Source organism: Pteropus alecto, unplaced genomic scaffold (genome assembly GCF_000325575.1).
Source record: "Pteropus alecto unplaced genomic scaffold, ASM32557v1 scaffold14, whole genome shotgun sequence".
Taxonomy (NCBI): Eukaryota; Metazoa; Chordata; class Mammalia; order Chiroptera; family Pteropodidae; genus Pteropus; species Pteropus alecto.
Window position 1 is genome coordinate 9,003,300 of NW_006436810.1, and position 17,916 is coordinate 9,021,215.

Consider the following 17,916-nt stretch of genomic DNA (forward strand, 5'->3'; position numbering starts at 1 on the left):
ATTCCTGCCTCAGGTTCACATGACCCATCTTTTAGCGTCAGAATCTCTGACTTTAGTTGTTCTTGTGTCTCTTCCTATTATTGTGTTACTTCTCTAGTTCACACCTTAACTTTTATGTTGGGATCTAGAGAACTATAAAAACTGTGCTTTCTGATTTGCAGGAAAGATGCTCCTTAAAGCTGGTGAGACAGTAATGTTTCAGATTTATTACACATGACATCAAGTATTGGAATGCTCATTCATTCAACAAATATTTGAGTGCTTACTTTATATTCAGTAGACGCATGGGAGCATTTGAGGTCTTGCACATGTCGTCAGTTTGGCTAAAATAAACTCCTAGAATTAAAAAAAAAAAAAAATAGACATGTGAAGCCATTATAAAGCTTACATAATCTAGTAGACTTTCTAAAATAACATTCAGGATTTTGCCTGTGGGATAACCTGGCCCTGTGCCCTGGGTAAGAAGCGGCATTAGGAGCCCTCTTATTTCTTTGCTGTTGGCCTGCAGCATACATATCTAGCTTTACCAGGATTAAATAAGCCCATTTGTCTTTTTATTATATTTTTCCCCAGTACAGTTATTTGTACTTCCTATGAGCAGTGCTTTTGTTTTTCTTATTTTGAACCTTACTTAAATCTTAGTTATAATTTTATATGATTCAGTACAGGATACGTGCTCCAACGAGGCTTTAGAGGCGACAGGCCCTTAACATGGTTGTACATTGTAATTTATATGATAAATCACAAAGGTCTGAACTAGGAGAGTTGCAAAGACAATTGAGATGGTTGATTATTTAAAGGGTTACTCAAGATTTGGAATCAATATGGCTTGGACATTTAATTAATGTGGGAGAAAGTGCAAGGGATAAGCGGAGTAATCTGTAGATTTTCTGTTTAGGCAGCTGGGTAGGTAGTGGTACCGTAAATGGGAAGAGATTGCAGGAAGAGGGAGAGCAGATTTGAGAGGAATTTGATGAAATCCATTTGGATAGGATCGAATTCAGAACTTATGAGACATTCAAGTGGGCATAGCCAGGTGATAATTATTAAGTAGGTCTGTATCTTGGGGAAAAGGTTTAAAGGTTTCTGAATCTTTAGAGTATTTATGATAGTTAAAATCATAAGAGTGAATATCATTCCAGTGGAGTATAGAGTAAGTAAAGGGCCAAGGATGGCACCCTGGGAAACACCAGCTCTGAGATGAGTGATAGAGGAATCTGTAAGAGAACCTGAGCAGGAGGAACAGTACTGGAAAGAATTTATTTTAAGGCTTGGAGAAGAAGTTTTTTTTCCATTAAAATGAATATAGGAAACTAAATGTCTACTAACTATGGATATTGCATCTTGGTTCCAATCATTTATTTCTCACTATCTACCAACTCATGGCTAACAGTACTATGTCTTTCTGAAGTCTCTAAAAGGCAAGGAGAATTCTCTAAACCCAGAAGGAGTGGTGATGGTACTGTCTTAAGCTTTTTGTATAATTTTAGGAAAAAAATTTTTACTCTAACTCATAGTATTAAGAGAATTTTTCCTTTTCCTAGAAAAGTTCCCGAGATAATAAAATCAATGTTAAAGATGGAGAAGTGGTATTTTATTATGAAGTCAAATCATTTTACATTCAGAAGAAAAACAAATTCCAGGACTTGAGAGAAGACAGTTTTATGTGTGCCATAAGGTGGCATGGTCCTTGACTCAGCCTTATTGATTTGAACTCTTCAGTAGTGAACAGGAATGGGAATGAAAAAAATACTTGACTGATTAGTGTTATGGAAAAGATCTTCCAAAATAATATTTTGCGTTTTGTGCCAAAATGAAATAAACTAGCAAATATTTCAAGATAATAGTAGTGATATATTGAGATGTGGTATCAAAAGATTGATTTTTTTTTTCTGCTTTGAAATTTAACACTTCACTTTGTTTCCACATAGTCAGTCAGTTGTATGTCTCCTAAGTCAGGAGAGCATGATCTTTTAGCACACAAGTACCTCTGATGTTATACCAGATTATCCAACCCTGGTTGGGAAACGACTGTTTCAACTGATCTGGAATTGGTTGCACTGACTTAATCATTCATTATTTTGGTAAGATTTGTAATACGCATTATTAGAATATACCCATCTTTGCAGCTGTTACTTTAGTTCCAATAAAACTGCATTCAGCAGGGTCGAGCTGCTAGAGGGTTGGGATAGTGGACTAAGCAGGTTGATAATTGGTTCCTACGGTGCTTTTTAAAAACATACACATCCTCAAACATTTTTATGAAGAATTATAATATTTGAAAAATACTCAAAGGTTGTTTGGTATAGTGTATCTTTTTATAGTAATTTTAAGCTTTAAGTCAATTTTTTTAAATAAAGATGAAACAAATTCATGTATGTGTAAATATAGCTGTGCAGACCTTTCTTGTGAAACTCTCACGTAACTGGAATGACTCACGTAACTGGAATGACTGAATTATAGCGTGCCTTTATAGAGACGTGCTATAGCTTTAGAGATATGCCTCTGTCTTTTAAAGTTTATATTAAAGTTTATATTAAGAAACATGCAGCAGAGTGAATTCATTTTGATAAGCACTATCTTTTCAAAGTATTGGTAACTTCTAATGACATTTGGCAGTGTATATGTATATGTGCATAAAAATCTAAATTCTTGCCGTCTGACATGGGTTTTTCTGGCTTTCTGTGCCTTGATCATTCAGTGTTTTGCTCTTGGTCACCTAAACTTTCGCCAGTTGAATTTGGTTTTTCACAGTTTGTGTTTTAACCATTTTTTCATTTTTTTTTTTTTCCATATTTCTGTCTTCTGGTGCAGGGCATTTCTGATCTGCAATTGTTCTGTAATGTCTTAGTAAATTGTAAGTGATACTGAAACATAAACGTATACTCTTTTTACTTAAGATATAGTTAAGTATTTTTAAATCAAAATCAATTACCTATAATTTTGAAATTAAAAAAAAAAGTAAACCTATTCTCTTCCTTACACACTGAACCTGTGCAGTCTAACTTTAAACATAGACTCTCAGAGTTTCCAGAAGTGTTATGTTTTAGGGAAAATATTTTAACTTTGTTGCACAGAAATGTTTGCAGATCAGCATTGCTGACTACCGAAAAAGAAATAGTTACATACAGGTCATCTGATTTTTAGTTGTGCTTCCTTGTTGCTGCAGTGAAATTCTGTGCATCAAAATAATTGGCCTTCATGTACTAGAAGTGATTCAGTTACATCTTAAGTTTTTAATGAAAATATGCAAACTGAGTGAATCCTAATTTTTCCATATATTTTTATAGCTTTGTTGTCTCTGATAACATCTCATTTGCCATCTTCTTTTTTCTATTTATTAGTCAATCAGGAAAAAATCACTTATTTAATTAGCTAGTTTTTATGCAGAACTATTTAATATAATAATTTTTTAATATCCAGTTGTGACAAAGATGACTTAATTTTCCTAGAGCTTTACTTCACAGAAATGGCTTTCTTTATATTTTAGAGTAGTATTTATATATTTTAAAGAAAATTCCATTTAAGATACATACAGTTAAATCTTGCTCATAATGAAACATTTTTAAAAGCTTATTAAAATGTTTCCAATATTAATGTCTATCTTATAATCAGACCCTGATAAAAGAGATATCTTTGAGTTTCGTTATATTTGAACAGTTATCAGAAACTTTGTAATTCTAAATAATTTTATTTAGTATCCTTAGATAACTATACTTTTAGAATTGTACACAATCCTTTGCTTTAGGATGAACTTAATTAGAAATTAAAAGACAAACTATTTCTACCCTTTGGTTTAAAGGAAAACTAAAATAAACCCTTAGGAACTTTTTTTTAGATATGTGTTTAACATATCTAAGCTTGTTTGTAGAAAACACGCTTGTATGTAGAAAAATTTATAGGTAGCCCAACATTTGTTAAAGATTTAAGCTATATTCCTTCAATATCTTAATGAAGGGATATATTCACTAACATTTTTATATATTGATTTATAGCATTATTCTAGATAATATATTTTTAAATTCCTAAGGTCTTCTTTAAGTATATTTGCTTGGAGTTCATCTAATTTTTATCTTTTCCCCTAAAATTGTCACCTGAAAACATCTCATTGCATTTTTTTTACCTAGACTGAGTGAAACAGAAGCACCCGGCTTACCAATATTTTTATTTACCTAGATGAGAGTATGCCATAGATTTTATTTTTTAAATAGAGCTATTCCTTGTCAGACAGCTAGAACATTTTGTCAGTAGTCCCCTGAAATCTAAAACTATGGAAAACATTCACCAGTTTGCTTGCAAATCAACTCTGCTGCATGCGTTCACAAGATTCATAAAGATTGCATGCTTTCTGTTTTCAATACAAATTGTATTTTTTTTTCATACCCATCCTTGCTTTTTATTTTTTTATTTTTGTTTCCCTTTTCTTGGTTGGATGCCTGTGTGTGTTTATTCCAAATCCCTGTCCAGTCCTGGAGTTTGAACTACGGAAAGCCAAGGAGACCATTCAGGCCCTCCGAGCCAACCTGACAAAGGCTGCAGGTGGTGTACATACAACTTTTTTGAGACTTTTTCTACTTTGACAATGTAGAAGTAGCTGAGATATTTTCAAATGTAAAATAGTAAAATATTATTTATATTTTCTTCCACCAGAACATGAAGTTCCTTTACAGGAACGAAAAAATTACAAATCAAGTCCTGAAATTCAGGTGGGTGAATGGTAGATCCAAAAGTGTCTTCCACATAAAATGGTAGCGTGAATATTGAAGGAGGAAACCTTATAGTCTTGTTATCTTATTTTGCCTCCAGGAGCCAATCAAACCTCTTGAAAAGAGAGCTCTAAACTTCTTAGTCAATGAATTTTTATTGAAGAATAACTACAAGCTTACATCAATAACCTTTTCAGATGAAAATGATGATCAGGTACAGTTACTTTTTTTTAACAATGATACATTTCCTTTTTAACTTACAATGTATTTACTTTCTCTTTTATTTACTTTCTTTAACTTTTTAAAGTTATACATATAGTAAAATTCTATAACTCTAGTTATCAAACTCATTTCCTTACCTACCCAGTCTAGTATCCTACTGACTTAAAGATATTTCTTCTTTTTATATAAGGACTTATTCTTTTCAGGTAGCTTTTTACAACTCCCCAGTAACTATATAACTTACTCATATTTCCATGTATTTATAGAATATGCTGGGGTTTTACTTTAAACATTTACTTGGTAGTACAAATTAATGTATACTTATAAAAAGTTTACCTAAAAACCTTTTCAGTAGCACTGTAATAATTAAGACGATAGATAATAGCAATTAAGAGAATATTTTGAATGAGAGTGAATTAAGTTATGTTTGTTTGAATAGGGGCCGACTTTAGAACCTCATTCCTGATAAAATGTTGTAAGCAAAGAAATGATGGCTTGTTGTAATGTCATCTCCGAACTCTGTGATATTTTGACTCTTAGTGCTAATAGATTAATTTGCATCTTGCATCTTAAGAAGGTCAATACCAAAGAGTTTATTATGTAGAAATCAGGAGGCCATCATTTTAGATCAGATATATTCCATTGGTCGATAAAATATCCCATGGATCATTTAGCAAAAATAGACGTTCTCTAAGGAAGGTGACAGTTCAGTTACTCCCTCAGTTATTGTACATAACATTTTACATAACATTATACAACAATTCTACGTAACACTTTATCATATCAAATCCAACAACATGTAAAAAGACTAACACATCATGACCGAATGGCTTATCTAAGGAATGTAAGGTTGATTTAATATCAAATATCAGTCATTGTGACTCACCATATTAAGAAACTAAAAGAAAAAAAAAAGTTATATGATCGTCTCAGAAGATGCAAAAAAAGCATTTGACACAATCGAAACTTCTTTCTCCATAAAAACTTTAAAGAAACTAGGAATAGAGAGAAATCTCCTCAACCTCATAAAAGACATTTATAGAAAACCTATCACTAACATCATACTTTAACAGTAAAAGATGAGGAACAAAGCAAGGATGTCTGCTCTCACTACTTCTCTTGAACTTTGTACTGAAGATTTTAGCCAATACCAGGTAAGGGAAAGAAATGAAAGGCACACCTTTTGGAAAGGAAGAAGTAAAATTGTCTTTATTAACTGATGGCATGATTGTATATATAGAAAATCCTATGGACCATCCAAAAAAGATGCTAAAACTAATCATTGATTTTAGTGAGGTTGTAAGATACAAGATCAGTAAACAAAAATCAATTGTATTTCTGTATGCTAACAAAAATTAGAAATTGAAATTTTAAAATAGTATTTATAGAGTATCAAAAAAGAGGAATACTTAGAGATAAACCTGATAAGGCTTGTCCTCTGAAAACCATTATATATGCTGAGAGAAACTAAAGAAGATGTAAATGAAGTATTGCGCTCAGAGGTCAGAGAATTCAATGTTGTCAAAGTATCAGTTTCCCAAATTGATTTTTATTTTCAGTACAATCTCAGTCAAAACCTCACCAGCATTTTTTTAGAGATTAATTAGTTTATTCCAAAATTTGTATGGAAATGAAAAGAACCTAACACTATAGGCCCCAAAAAAAACTTTAATAAAGAAAGACAAAGTTGGAGGAATTTGAAGTACCTGACTTCAATATTTTGTAGATGAGACAGTCTTATTGGCATAAAGATAGACAAATAGGTTAATAGACCATGATAGAGAATGAAGAGATTGACTTACACATAGGTGATCTTTTGATTTGACAAAATGCCAAGTAAATTCCATATAGAAGGAATAGTCTTTTTTAACATTTGGTGCTGAAATATTTTGATATTCATAAGCCCTACCCCTAAACAAACTTCAAACCATATATCACACCAAATACAAAAATTAATTCAAATAGATCATAGACTTAAATGTAAATTCTAAAGCTATAAGGCTTCTAGAAGAAAACATGGGAAAAATATATTTAACTTTGAAAGGTAAACAGATTTCTTAGATATGACACCAAAAGCATGATGTTTTTCAACATATTTTTTCTCATCGAAATTAATAATGTCTGCTCTTTGAAAGCCACTTTGAAGCAAATGAAAAGATAAGCCATAGATTGAGTGAAATATTTACAAGTACATATTGATAAAAGACTTGTATCCAGCATATAAACTCAATAATAGCAAAACAACCTAATTTTTAAAACAATGGATAAAAGATTTAAACAGATATTTCAACAAAGAACATATATTGCAATACTACAACACACTAGAGCATCTAACTAAGACTGTACCAAGTCTTGGCAAGGATGTTAAGCAACTAGAAGTGTCATCATTGCTGGTGGGAATGTAAAATGGTACAGTCACTTCATAACACATTTTGACAGTTTCTTTAAAAAGTTAAGACATTCATCATCTATATGACCTGGCATTCCATTTCTAGATATTACAATCGAAGAGAAATGAAAGCATAGACTCCTACACAATATACATAGCAGTTTTATGTAAAATAGCTAAAATCTGGGAATCCAACCAAATGCAAAGAACAGGTGATCGGATAAAAAACCTTGTATCTTTACAGTGAAATACTACTTGGCAATAAAAAGGAATGAACTACTGATAGATGTGGTATGGATTAATCTGAAAATCATTAATCCGAATGAAAGAAACCAGACAGGGTACTTACTGTATGATTCTATTTATATAAAATTCTAGAAATGTAAAGAAAATAGACCAGTATTTGCCTAGCAACAGGGCGGGTGTGAGGAACAGAGGGAAGGATGACAAAGGGATCAGAGAAAACTTGGGAATGAACAAGTTTCTCTTCTTCATTGTGATGATCTATTCAGGGGTGTACACGTATGTCAAAATTTAGCAAATTATACATTTTAAATTAGCTCGTGGATTCATTTCACTTGTGCAGTTTATTATATTTTAATTATACCTCAGTAAAGCTGATTTTTTTTTTTTTTTTTCTAAAAGAAAAGCATTGGAAGTGTTTGTCAATAACCTGTTCTTTAACTATAGGAACATTTAGTGCTTATTTCAACTGGCCTGAAATCAGTGCTATCTAAAGCCCTCACTGCTCTCACATTCAACCTCTGGCCAAAAAGTAAGACTTTTTACCCTGTTTTATTTTCCATCATATACCTTCATTTATCCTCTATATGGTACTTGTCATTACCTCGAATTATCTCTCGTCTCCTCGACTAGACTATAAGCTCCTTGAAGCTAATAGAATCCCTTGTTCATCTCTGTATCTGCATATATGAAAAGCACTTAATAAATATTTATTGATAGTTTTCTCATATTTTTATCTGCATACATTCATTGTCATACTGCTCTTCGCTTCCCTCTGCCAGTTCTTCTATGACTGATTTACTTCCCATCTTTTCTTTCTATTACGCTATTTGAAACTTTTATTTAATCAGAAGTAAACTTTCTATATTTTCAACTTCTCCTCAGAATGTCCTTTTTGCCTTAAGTAAAACGTCTTTTCACTGAGGACCCTGTTTCTTCTCCTTTTCAAGTAGGTATTATAATCTAATACCAGAAGCTCTATACTCCACTGTAGGAAACTGCCATGCTCCCGCTGCCATGCTCTGGGCTTTGTCACTGTCTTGCTCCCACTAATCTGTTTTTTCACCATATTGTCTCCGCTTCCCTAATCTCTCCCTGTTTTTTACATCAGTCATCTCTCTGTCTTCTGCTTTAACTCCTTCCTTGTCAATTCTAAATTTATATGCCCACTCGACTTTCTTTTTAGCTTATTCTTCTACCAGCCTCTTCAGCATTATCTTTACCTCTTAATTATAATCATGCCAAACAGAAGGGCTCGCATCTCCCTGAACATATCTGGTTCATTTGGAGCTTTGTATTTTTGCTCATTCTTCTCTTTGCCTGTGAAATAATTAGTTCCCCCGTCCTTGCATTGCTATCTTCCCCGTAAGTACCTAAACCTTTTCTGAGAGAGTTGTCGTCAGCTTCCAGAAACCTTACCTTACCCTCCCCCCGACACTTCGAGACAGAAATTGACTCGTCTCTGAATTCTGAACAGTTCTTCAGTCATAATACCTGTGATATTTAGATTCTACCTATTTCTGTATGTCCCCACTCTTTAACTGTGAAAGTCCATGAATGGCGACAGTATTTTTATCCCTGGTTCTAAGCAAAGGGTTGATATCTAATAAATACTGAATGAATATAGATGGATACATGGACATTTGAATAATATCTGTAATATTCATTTAATAATTTTTTAAAAGATTAAATTTGTTGAGTTCTCAGAGGCCAAGCACTGTATTAATGATTTAATATACATTTTATACATTTTATTTTATCCTTAATAAAACCCTAAGAGGTAAGTATTATACCCATCTCACAGATGACCTGTTTGTTTCAAATTAATTTATAACAGTAGTAAGAGGAAACAGATATGAATTTCATACTTGGGTTTGGTTTTCTCCAAAGCCCCCATTTTAAATACCTGTCTTATATCTGCCTCAGATTTAACTCTCAGTAATAACTGTTCCCATTCATTGAGCCCTTAAAGGCTTGAGTATCACATTTAAAACAGTCAAATAAATATAAACCAAAAACAAATTATAAGACATCAAATTAGTACTAAGTTTTGATGTATTAAAGGAAGAGAGACTGGTAGGCCAATGTATTTGCCTGTGATTGATTACTCTGGAACTTTATAAATCTCTTTTAAAAATCTTTGCCCATAGAATGCTTGAGGTGCTATGCTTTTTTGTACTTTAATAATAAAATTGTGTCAAACTAGCAAGAATAATTCCTACACAACAAATCTAAGAGTAACTATTGGTTTCTAGAAGTTGCCAGAAGCATTTATTTTACTATAAACGAGAGTCGAACAGCTACAGCAAAAAAAGCAAGCAGATTAAATTGCTCGCTTACCCACCAGAGATTACACTGAATATATATAGGTTAGAATAATAAAAAAGGAAGAACAAAGTTAATGTCATCACTTAGCTTACTTATAGATAATAGGTACAACTTATGAAGTAAGACTTCTTAAATCTAGACATGTTCTTTGACTTAATACAAATATTTAAGCATATTTTATCATCTTGAAAGTTGACACAAGCTTTAAAGTTGATAGTTTGCATTTTTGAGAGATTTAATGAAAAGATTGTATGTGCAACATCTTGACGTCTAAGATAGTTAAACCTGTTTACCTAGAATAGCAGGAAACTTACAAGAATAATACTGGACATGGAAGATGTAAAAATAAGTTTATGAACGATATTTACTTATACTTAGAACATATATTCTAATATTATAACAAAATTATGATTATATTGAGTTTTCAAGATATTAGCAATAGACAAAGATTAGCAATAAGGAATAAAATATATCTCAAAAACACAGGATAAAATCACCTCAGATTGTTTTTTATATAATTATTTTTTATCTTTTAGGATTTTGAACTATGGGATGATGTAGGGTTAAACATTCCGAAACCTCCAGACTTACTGCAACTCTACCGAGATTTTGGAAATCATCAGGTGACAGGAAAAGACCTTGTGGATGTGGCCAGCGGAGTAGAAGAGGATGAATTAGAGGCCCTCACACCGATTTTAAGCAACCTTCCTCCACCTCTTGGAACTCCTCAAACTGTAGAGGTAAGAGGTATTACCTAACTAATCAAGTCCCCCCAAATATTTTAAGATACGTAAAAACGTATTATGAGATCTTGAGTTTCTCTTTTTCTCCTGTTTTGATTTTAGAACTCCTTGCTAGTACAGAAATTAGAAGATAAAATTAGTTTATTAAATAGTGAGAAATGGTCTTTGATGGAACAAATCAGAAGACTTGAAAGGTTAGTATTTAATCATCATTTCTTAAAAAACTTTAAATTTTTAAAAGAAATCGGTAGTTATATAAATACACAAAATAACATCTCAGTTGTCAGACATAATTTTTCACATTATAAAGCTTCTGAGAGAAAATCTTATAATGCTTTATATATTTAATATGTCCTTTTTTTCCCCCAAAAAAGATTATTAAACCATTGTAGTGATCTTACAATTATATCTTGGAACCTAAGAATAAGTATTTTTACTCCCCCTCAGTCCTGTCAATATGAATAAAATAACTCCTTCACGTTAGTGTTAAACACATTTCTCATTTATTATTTCATTTAATTCTTTGACTAATCCTGTGGGTTAGATGAAATTATCTTCATTTTGCAATGAAGAAATGAAAGTTAAGTACTAATCAAGGGGAGAGTTTATAAGGCCAATTTTATTCTTCTTTGGTGAAAGTTTGTGGCTACAGTTAAGGTATACGAAGCATCACTGTATATGCTACGGAAAAGATTAACCAGTTGTCAAACCATTTTCTATTAATATTTTAAACTTTTAAGGCATTAAACCCATTATGAGATTTATGTTATTGCCAAAGTTTTTTAAAAACAATTAATGTCTGATAATTTTTCTTTCTTTCTACAGTGAAATGGACTTTCTCAAAAGTGAACACTTTGCTGTCCCAGTAGTTTGTGACTCTGTTCAACCTTCTTTAGATCAGTCTCTTCACAAAGACTCTGAAGACAGTGGACAGAATCCAGTTATAAATAATTCAGACGAGGGAAAAAACAAGGATATCCATCTTTCAGAATCAGATGAGGTTGATTCCACCACTCCTAAAGAGACTGTCCCAAACTCTTTACCCAGGAGAGAAAGAGAAGGAATGCCTTCTTCTTCTCCATCGAGGAAAAACACAGTCCATTTTGATAAACCCAACAGGTTAGTGTGCATCTTATATTTTGGAATACATCTTTCAGCTGTTTAGTGCTTCGTCACACTGGAAGAGCTTCAGTTCTTATTAGAACTGCTTCTACAGACCAGAGATATGAATTTTTACCTTGGGGTTAACACATAGCAAAGTTACACGTCACAAAAAAAATCACAAAGTAATTGCTAAGTTAAATTGCATTAAAAAGGCATAAACCATAAATGGCATAGGTTCTATCTTAGCTGAGTATTTAAACCCATAAATAACACATATGTTACTATGTGCTGCAAACACTTGACGCTGTGATTTTTACCTTTTCTCTATTCTTCAGTTATTTTCAGACTCAGAAGAGGTTTTGGTTCTGCGTAGTTGCCTGTGATAAAGAACAGTTTCTGCTCTTAGTCTTTTTTTCTGTGTCTGCTTCCATTACTAATAATGTATCATTAATAGTCTCTTAATTCATTTATTTCATTTTTATGGGGTCGCAGTGATTAAACTCAGCATGGTCCCTGCCCTTGGTGATCATGTTTTCTAGTGCCAAGGATACAAAATACAATTAAAATTTTATTTTACAATGTAAATAATTTTAAGAAAGAAATATTTACTGAGTTCTTTTTAATATGTCGGGCACAGTTCTAAATGTTTTATGTATACTCACTTATTTAATCCTCACAAATATCCTGTTGTGCACTGTGGGCCACAAAGTCATGCTTCCTCCTCCTATTAAACAGAGGGATGTTATACCCAGTGTTGGATATAAGAGGAAAGTGTGACTAATTTGTTTTAGACTTATAGGAACTCATTATTAGTGAGAAGTATTTGAATTTTTTTAAGCAAATATTTCCACTAATGAACCACAAATTTTTGTACCCACTGGGTATGTTTTTTCTTTAGGTATTATGGAACTTATAAAAATTGAAATAGATGTAGCCTAGTTCTTAAAGTGTATTTATTCTAATATGAATAAGATATAGTCATAAAAATCTGTTATGAAAGTGAACGATAACAGCGTTTAGTATTTCGGAGTACTTCCATGTATCTCCTTTGATATTCCAAAGCCACTCTGTGGAGGAAGATGATTGTTCAATTTGTTCAGCCAATTTTTTAGCTCCCAACTATGTGCCAGGCAGTGTTAACAGGAATATTATTATAGTAAATAAAACATAGAGTAATCCCTTCAGTCACAAACCTTACAGTATGAGAGAGACCAACAATCAGACAATTATAATAAAGTATGAAACGTGGTAATATAAGAGAAGTTCAGCTTGCTCTGGGAACACACTCTCAGTGTACCTGACCTAGTCATCAGGAAAGGTTTCGGGAAGAAATGTTCTCTAACCTGAGACCTGACAATTAAGTGGGAGTTAACCAGGCAAAGAGATAAGGGGAAGAGTGTCCCCACTAAGAGAGGACAGCTTGTGCTAGGAGAACACCATGCGTGCATTTGGGGAACTAAAAAGAATTTACTAAGGTTTAAGCAAAGAATGCAACTGAGAAGAATGACAGAAGATGAAGGTGGAGAATTAAGCAAAGGCTCAGTTTTGTAAGCTCTCTCATTTTGAAGAGTTGGCACATGATGGTATCCAAGTTTTAGAAAGAGTACTCTGCAGTAGAGGTAGTTGGAGGGTAGCAAGACTGGAGGAAAGGAGTCTTACAGGTTATATATTAGAAAAATCCGAGTAAAAAATGTGGCCTGTCCTGTGTTGAAAAAAAGTGGATAGATTTGCAAGGTAGTTAGAAGGTAAAAGATTGATTGAATTTGAGGTTAAAAGAAAGGAAAGTATAAAGGCAGATTAGAGGTTTCTGGCCTGGGCAATTGCATGGATTCTGCCTCCCACCACTAAAAGAATGTGGGAAGGGAAATATAAATGAGCAAACAAGCTCACTCTATAATCAGAGGAATTACTGAGTGCCACTTTGTGGTTTACATTAAATAACTTTTATTGCATAACTTTTGGTGTTAGCTCTTTTCTTCGTAGATTGAACACATACGGTACAAATCATAGTTACAATTGTACGAATACTACTACATAGAGACCGATGTTGTATAGAAACATAAATAGACAAATATTTTCAATTATAAAAATACTTTCTTTAAAATATGCCATGAATATTGAATGAGCCTCTCCTTTACTTATCTTAAATTTTACTTCTTTTATGTGGATTTCTAATATTAAGGTTTATCATCAGCATTATATAAATCTGCAAAACTTTAATTCCTCTCAGCATTATACCAGATCACCCTTTACATCACTGTTTACCCTTCTGGGACTATGAGAACTGAGGAGAAAAAAGTCCTCATTTCAGATTTCGCAAATACTTTCTATAGTCATTGACCTGCAAGTGCCACTTCAGGTTTGATCCACATCATCTATGGGCCATTTATTCATATAACATCAAGCTACTTTAACATCAGCTGTTCTTACTGACTTTTTTTCCTTATATAATTCTGCAGTGAGATGCCCATCAAGTCATTGGTGGCTGAGAAATCCAGTTAACACTCATGGGTCAAGATTAATGCAAGAATTGGAGTGATAACATGTAACTTATTTTGTCCTTGAATGCCTGTGTAACTGCTGAGTATTGTCCCCTTTTCATCCACTCTTTTCTTCTAGGAAATTGTCTCCTGCTTTCCACCAAGCTCTACTCTCTTTTTGTCGCATGTCAGCAGATAGTCGTTTAGGATCAGAGGTAAATTATACCAGATATTCTTGTAACTTTCTTAAAACATTCAGTTTCTTCATAGTATCTCATCTAAAAACATCTGTGCTAATACTCTATTTCAAATACAAATGTATTATTTAAAATAATGCTCTAAGAAATAGTTTCTAAAATTTTTAACTTTTAAGGATGGTATTTCATTATTTCTACTCTTTGGATTAAAGCTTTGTTTGGTATTAAAGTGACTTTTTGTGGCCTATTTTTAATTTGTTATGTCTACTAACATATGGTTATATGACTCTCTTTAATATAATTCAGAAAACCAACATAGGTGTAGATATTGTTTATATTTCAGTTCTTTTTAGGTCACTCCATTATTTTTATTTCATTAGGAGTAATTGTCTTTAATTGCTGAGTTTCTTAACTCCCAGACTAGTTTTCCTCAAGTGCTTTGTAGTTGTTATTTCAGACTCATCTTGAGAAGTTATTTTATTTTATTTTTTTCTCCTGTCTTTATACTCACTCCTCCCTTTCTGGCTGTTTTATGGTTGATTCCGCTTGACCTCTCCTGGCTTCTGTCCCACAATGTCACTGAGAATATGAAAAAGCTAGAGGATGGTTTGAATGCAGTTCTGGCAATCCTCTTGTAAGACTGGGTCAGGCTTCTCTGGCCTCCCCTTGCATGCAGCTTCATCATACAAATGATCTCCTTAGCCAGAGATTTGTGAGCATCTTTTCAAGAACTAAAGAAATGCTATTGAAGCTGCCCCGATCCTGTGTTATCCCTACTCGCTCCCAGAACTGAGGCATTGTAGGCCTCCTAGGTTTCACCCTTGCTTCTTACAGATGTTTTAAATCCACTTCTAGCCTACAGAAATGTTTGTCCCATTTGGGAACACAGTTGTTGTTTTCATCATCATTGTAAGGTATAATTTTGGATGCATATTTGGAGCAGAGGTGTCAAGGTCTAAAGAATGAACTATAGGTACCATCCCACACAGTTCAGCACTGTCATCATTTATTAATTCTTTGGTTTTCCAGGTGTCTCGGATTGCAGACAGTGAGAAAAGTGTCATGTTAATGCTGGGACGCTGCCTACCACACATCGTTCCTAACGTGCTGTTAGCAAAGAGAGAGGTAAGACACACGAAAGTATTTCATTACAGTAATCTCATCGTGTTGTCCATTTTTTGTCATTTTGAAGTTTAGTCTTATGTTTTTATTTTGTTAAAGTCTATTACTTGCAATCATATTCTTACTTTTGTGCATGCATCTCTGCTCCTAGAGAATGGTTTTACACCTCTGTCAGGTGAGTTCAGTAAAACTGCATGGTATTCACGTTGTTCCATTTTGCTTAAAGCATCATTAGCTTGTGCAACACTAACTATTACTGTAGGTCCATTTATGTGCTGTGAACACTGTCTGTTTTTCACATTACCAGTTAACTAATTTCTCTCTGTTCTTGATGTGATTTGCTAGATATGTCTCCAGAAATAGACACTCTGTATGGAAAATTAACAGGAACTAAAAATGTAATTCTTTTTTTAAATGTACTTATAATTACCTATTATAATGTTAGTTTTGTTGTATTTGTTTGGCAATAATCATGCTGATGATGATAGGATAGTTGTAATATTGATTACAATAACATTTGAAAGTATCTTTTTTCTTTTTCTTTAGCTAACCTGTTGATGACAGATGCTTTAAATATCCATAATACCATAGCAAATATATTCTAATACACATAGCCTATGTGATAAGCCATAGTGTAGAAAGTTCTTTTTATAGTTATATTTAGCCAATAAAAGATTAATCAAAAGTTGTTTGAATGACACTGGATGATTTATTTGCAAATAAATTTAATTATTTATTTGAATTATTCAGTTTATGAAATCAGTTATCAGTTCACAAAATTTCTTACAAAAAATAGAATAAGAATATTTTAGAATGTATCATTAATAACTTTCTTCTGTTATCTTCTTAATATTTACCACTGATTTCAATCATAATTCATGGGACCTACAGTATGATAGGTACACAATGCATTGGCAAAACCCATATAAAGCTTATCCTTAATTATCTGTTTAGCACAAGAAATTTGTACTGATCTTCAAGAAGACATATGTAGAGCTTTAAAAATTTTAATTCTGGCAGGCATTTTTAATTTTAAAAAAATAAAAATGACTTTTCTTACTGATGCTTTTACCTATTATTTAAATATAGTTGTGAGATATTAATAAGTATGGAAAATTTTCTGTCTTGAAGGATCAGTGTCCAATTTCAGACTGTTTTGCAGTTCTGCCTGGCAGAATGGTGTTTGAGCTCCTTTTTATTTTTTAGCTTGTAACATAATCCATGCAATGCATTAATGTTTGCATCCCTCTTACTATGTTTTCTTAATATCATCTTTAAAATATCACAGAAACCTAATTGTTATGAAATGCAGTATAAGCTTTTTAATTTAATTTTCATTCTTTCTTTTTTTTTTTTTTATCATAAAAGACTCTGCCACTAAAACCTGTATGGACTGCATGAAGTATTTTTAAATTTGCATCATCAGTAATCAGATATATATATAAATATATGTATAAACATATATACACATACATATACATATACACATGTGTATTTTATTCATGTTATGATGTTTACTTTTCTGGCTGATTTTAAGTTTTTTATATTTAAAAAATACATACTTATAATTTCGCGAAGACTTGATCATTTATCTTTATTTAATTATTTGTACCTTATACTGCTTTATCAGAAAATTTATTATTTATAATATACTAAAGTTGTATTCCCTCAAAATTGAATTGGTAAATAATGAAATCTGTCTTGGTTTACATGAAACCAGTCCCAGGCCATAAAAGGACAAAACTTTTATTTCATTTTATTCTTTGATATTGGATTACTTTTATTTAATATTTTACCTTAGTTCCTTAAATCTATATTTTTGAAAAGGTATTGTGATTGAAGGGTTATTCCATGGTTTAACACCTTTTAAATATAAAAAGGTGTACAACAAAAACTCTTATACTTGTCCCTGAGCCACCATTCCACATGCAATAAATGTTCTTAGCTTCTAGTGTGTTCTTTCAAGTCCTATGCCCATTTTTTAATTGCATTATTTGTTTTTTGAGTTGTAAGAGTTCTTACAATTCTGGATATTAAATTCGTATTAAATATATGACAGGTAGGTGTTTTCTCTCATCCTGTAGGTTGTCTTTCCACATTCTTGATAATGTCCTTTGATGGGCAAATGTTTTTCATTTTTGTGAAGTCTGATTTATCTAATTTTTTCTTTTGTTGCTTGTGTTTTTCATGTAAATTTAAGAATCTATTGCCAAATCTGAAGTCAGGAATATTTACCTAATTATAAATTTTCTTCTAGTATTTTTATAGCAATAGCTCTTATATTTAGGACATTGATCCATTTTAAGTTTTGTTTGGGGGGAGGTTGGTTTTTTTGTTGTTGTTGTTGTCGTTGTTGTCGTCATTGTTGTTGTTTACATATAG

The 17,916-nt window shown here is 32.4% G+C and overlaps 1 protein-coding gene across 2 annotated transcripts in view; it reads left to right on the forward strand.

Annotated features, from left to right (window-relative positions):
- KIAA1468 (KIAA1468 ortholog) overlaps positions 1 to 17,916 on the forward strand; it is a 95,279-nt gene that overhangs the window by 21,898 nt on the left and 55,465 nt on the right. For both annotated transcript variants that reach the window (XM_006913714.3, XM_006913715.3), the window contains exons 3-10: positions 4,468 to 4,539; positions 4,651 to 4,706; positions 4,807 to 4,920; positions 10,425 to 10,628; positions 10,734 to 10,825; positions 11,457 to 11,750; positions 14,355 to 14,430; positions 15,442 to 15,537. In XM_006913714.3, the coding sequence (XP_006913776.1) occupies positions 4,468 to 4,539; positions 4,651 to 4,706; positions 4,807 to 4,920; positions 10,425 to 10,628; positions 10,734 to 10,825; positions 11,457 to 11,750; positions 14,355 to 14,430; positions 15,442 to 15,537 (1,004 nt within the window). The remainder of the gene's footprint in view (positions 1 to 4,467; positions 4,540 to 4,650; positions 4,707 to 4,806; positions 4,921 to 10,424; positions 10,629 to 10,733; positions 10,826 to 11,456; positions 11,751 to 14,354; positions 14,431 to 15,441; positions 15,538 to 17,916) is intronic.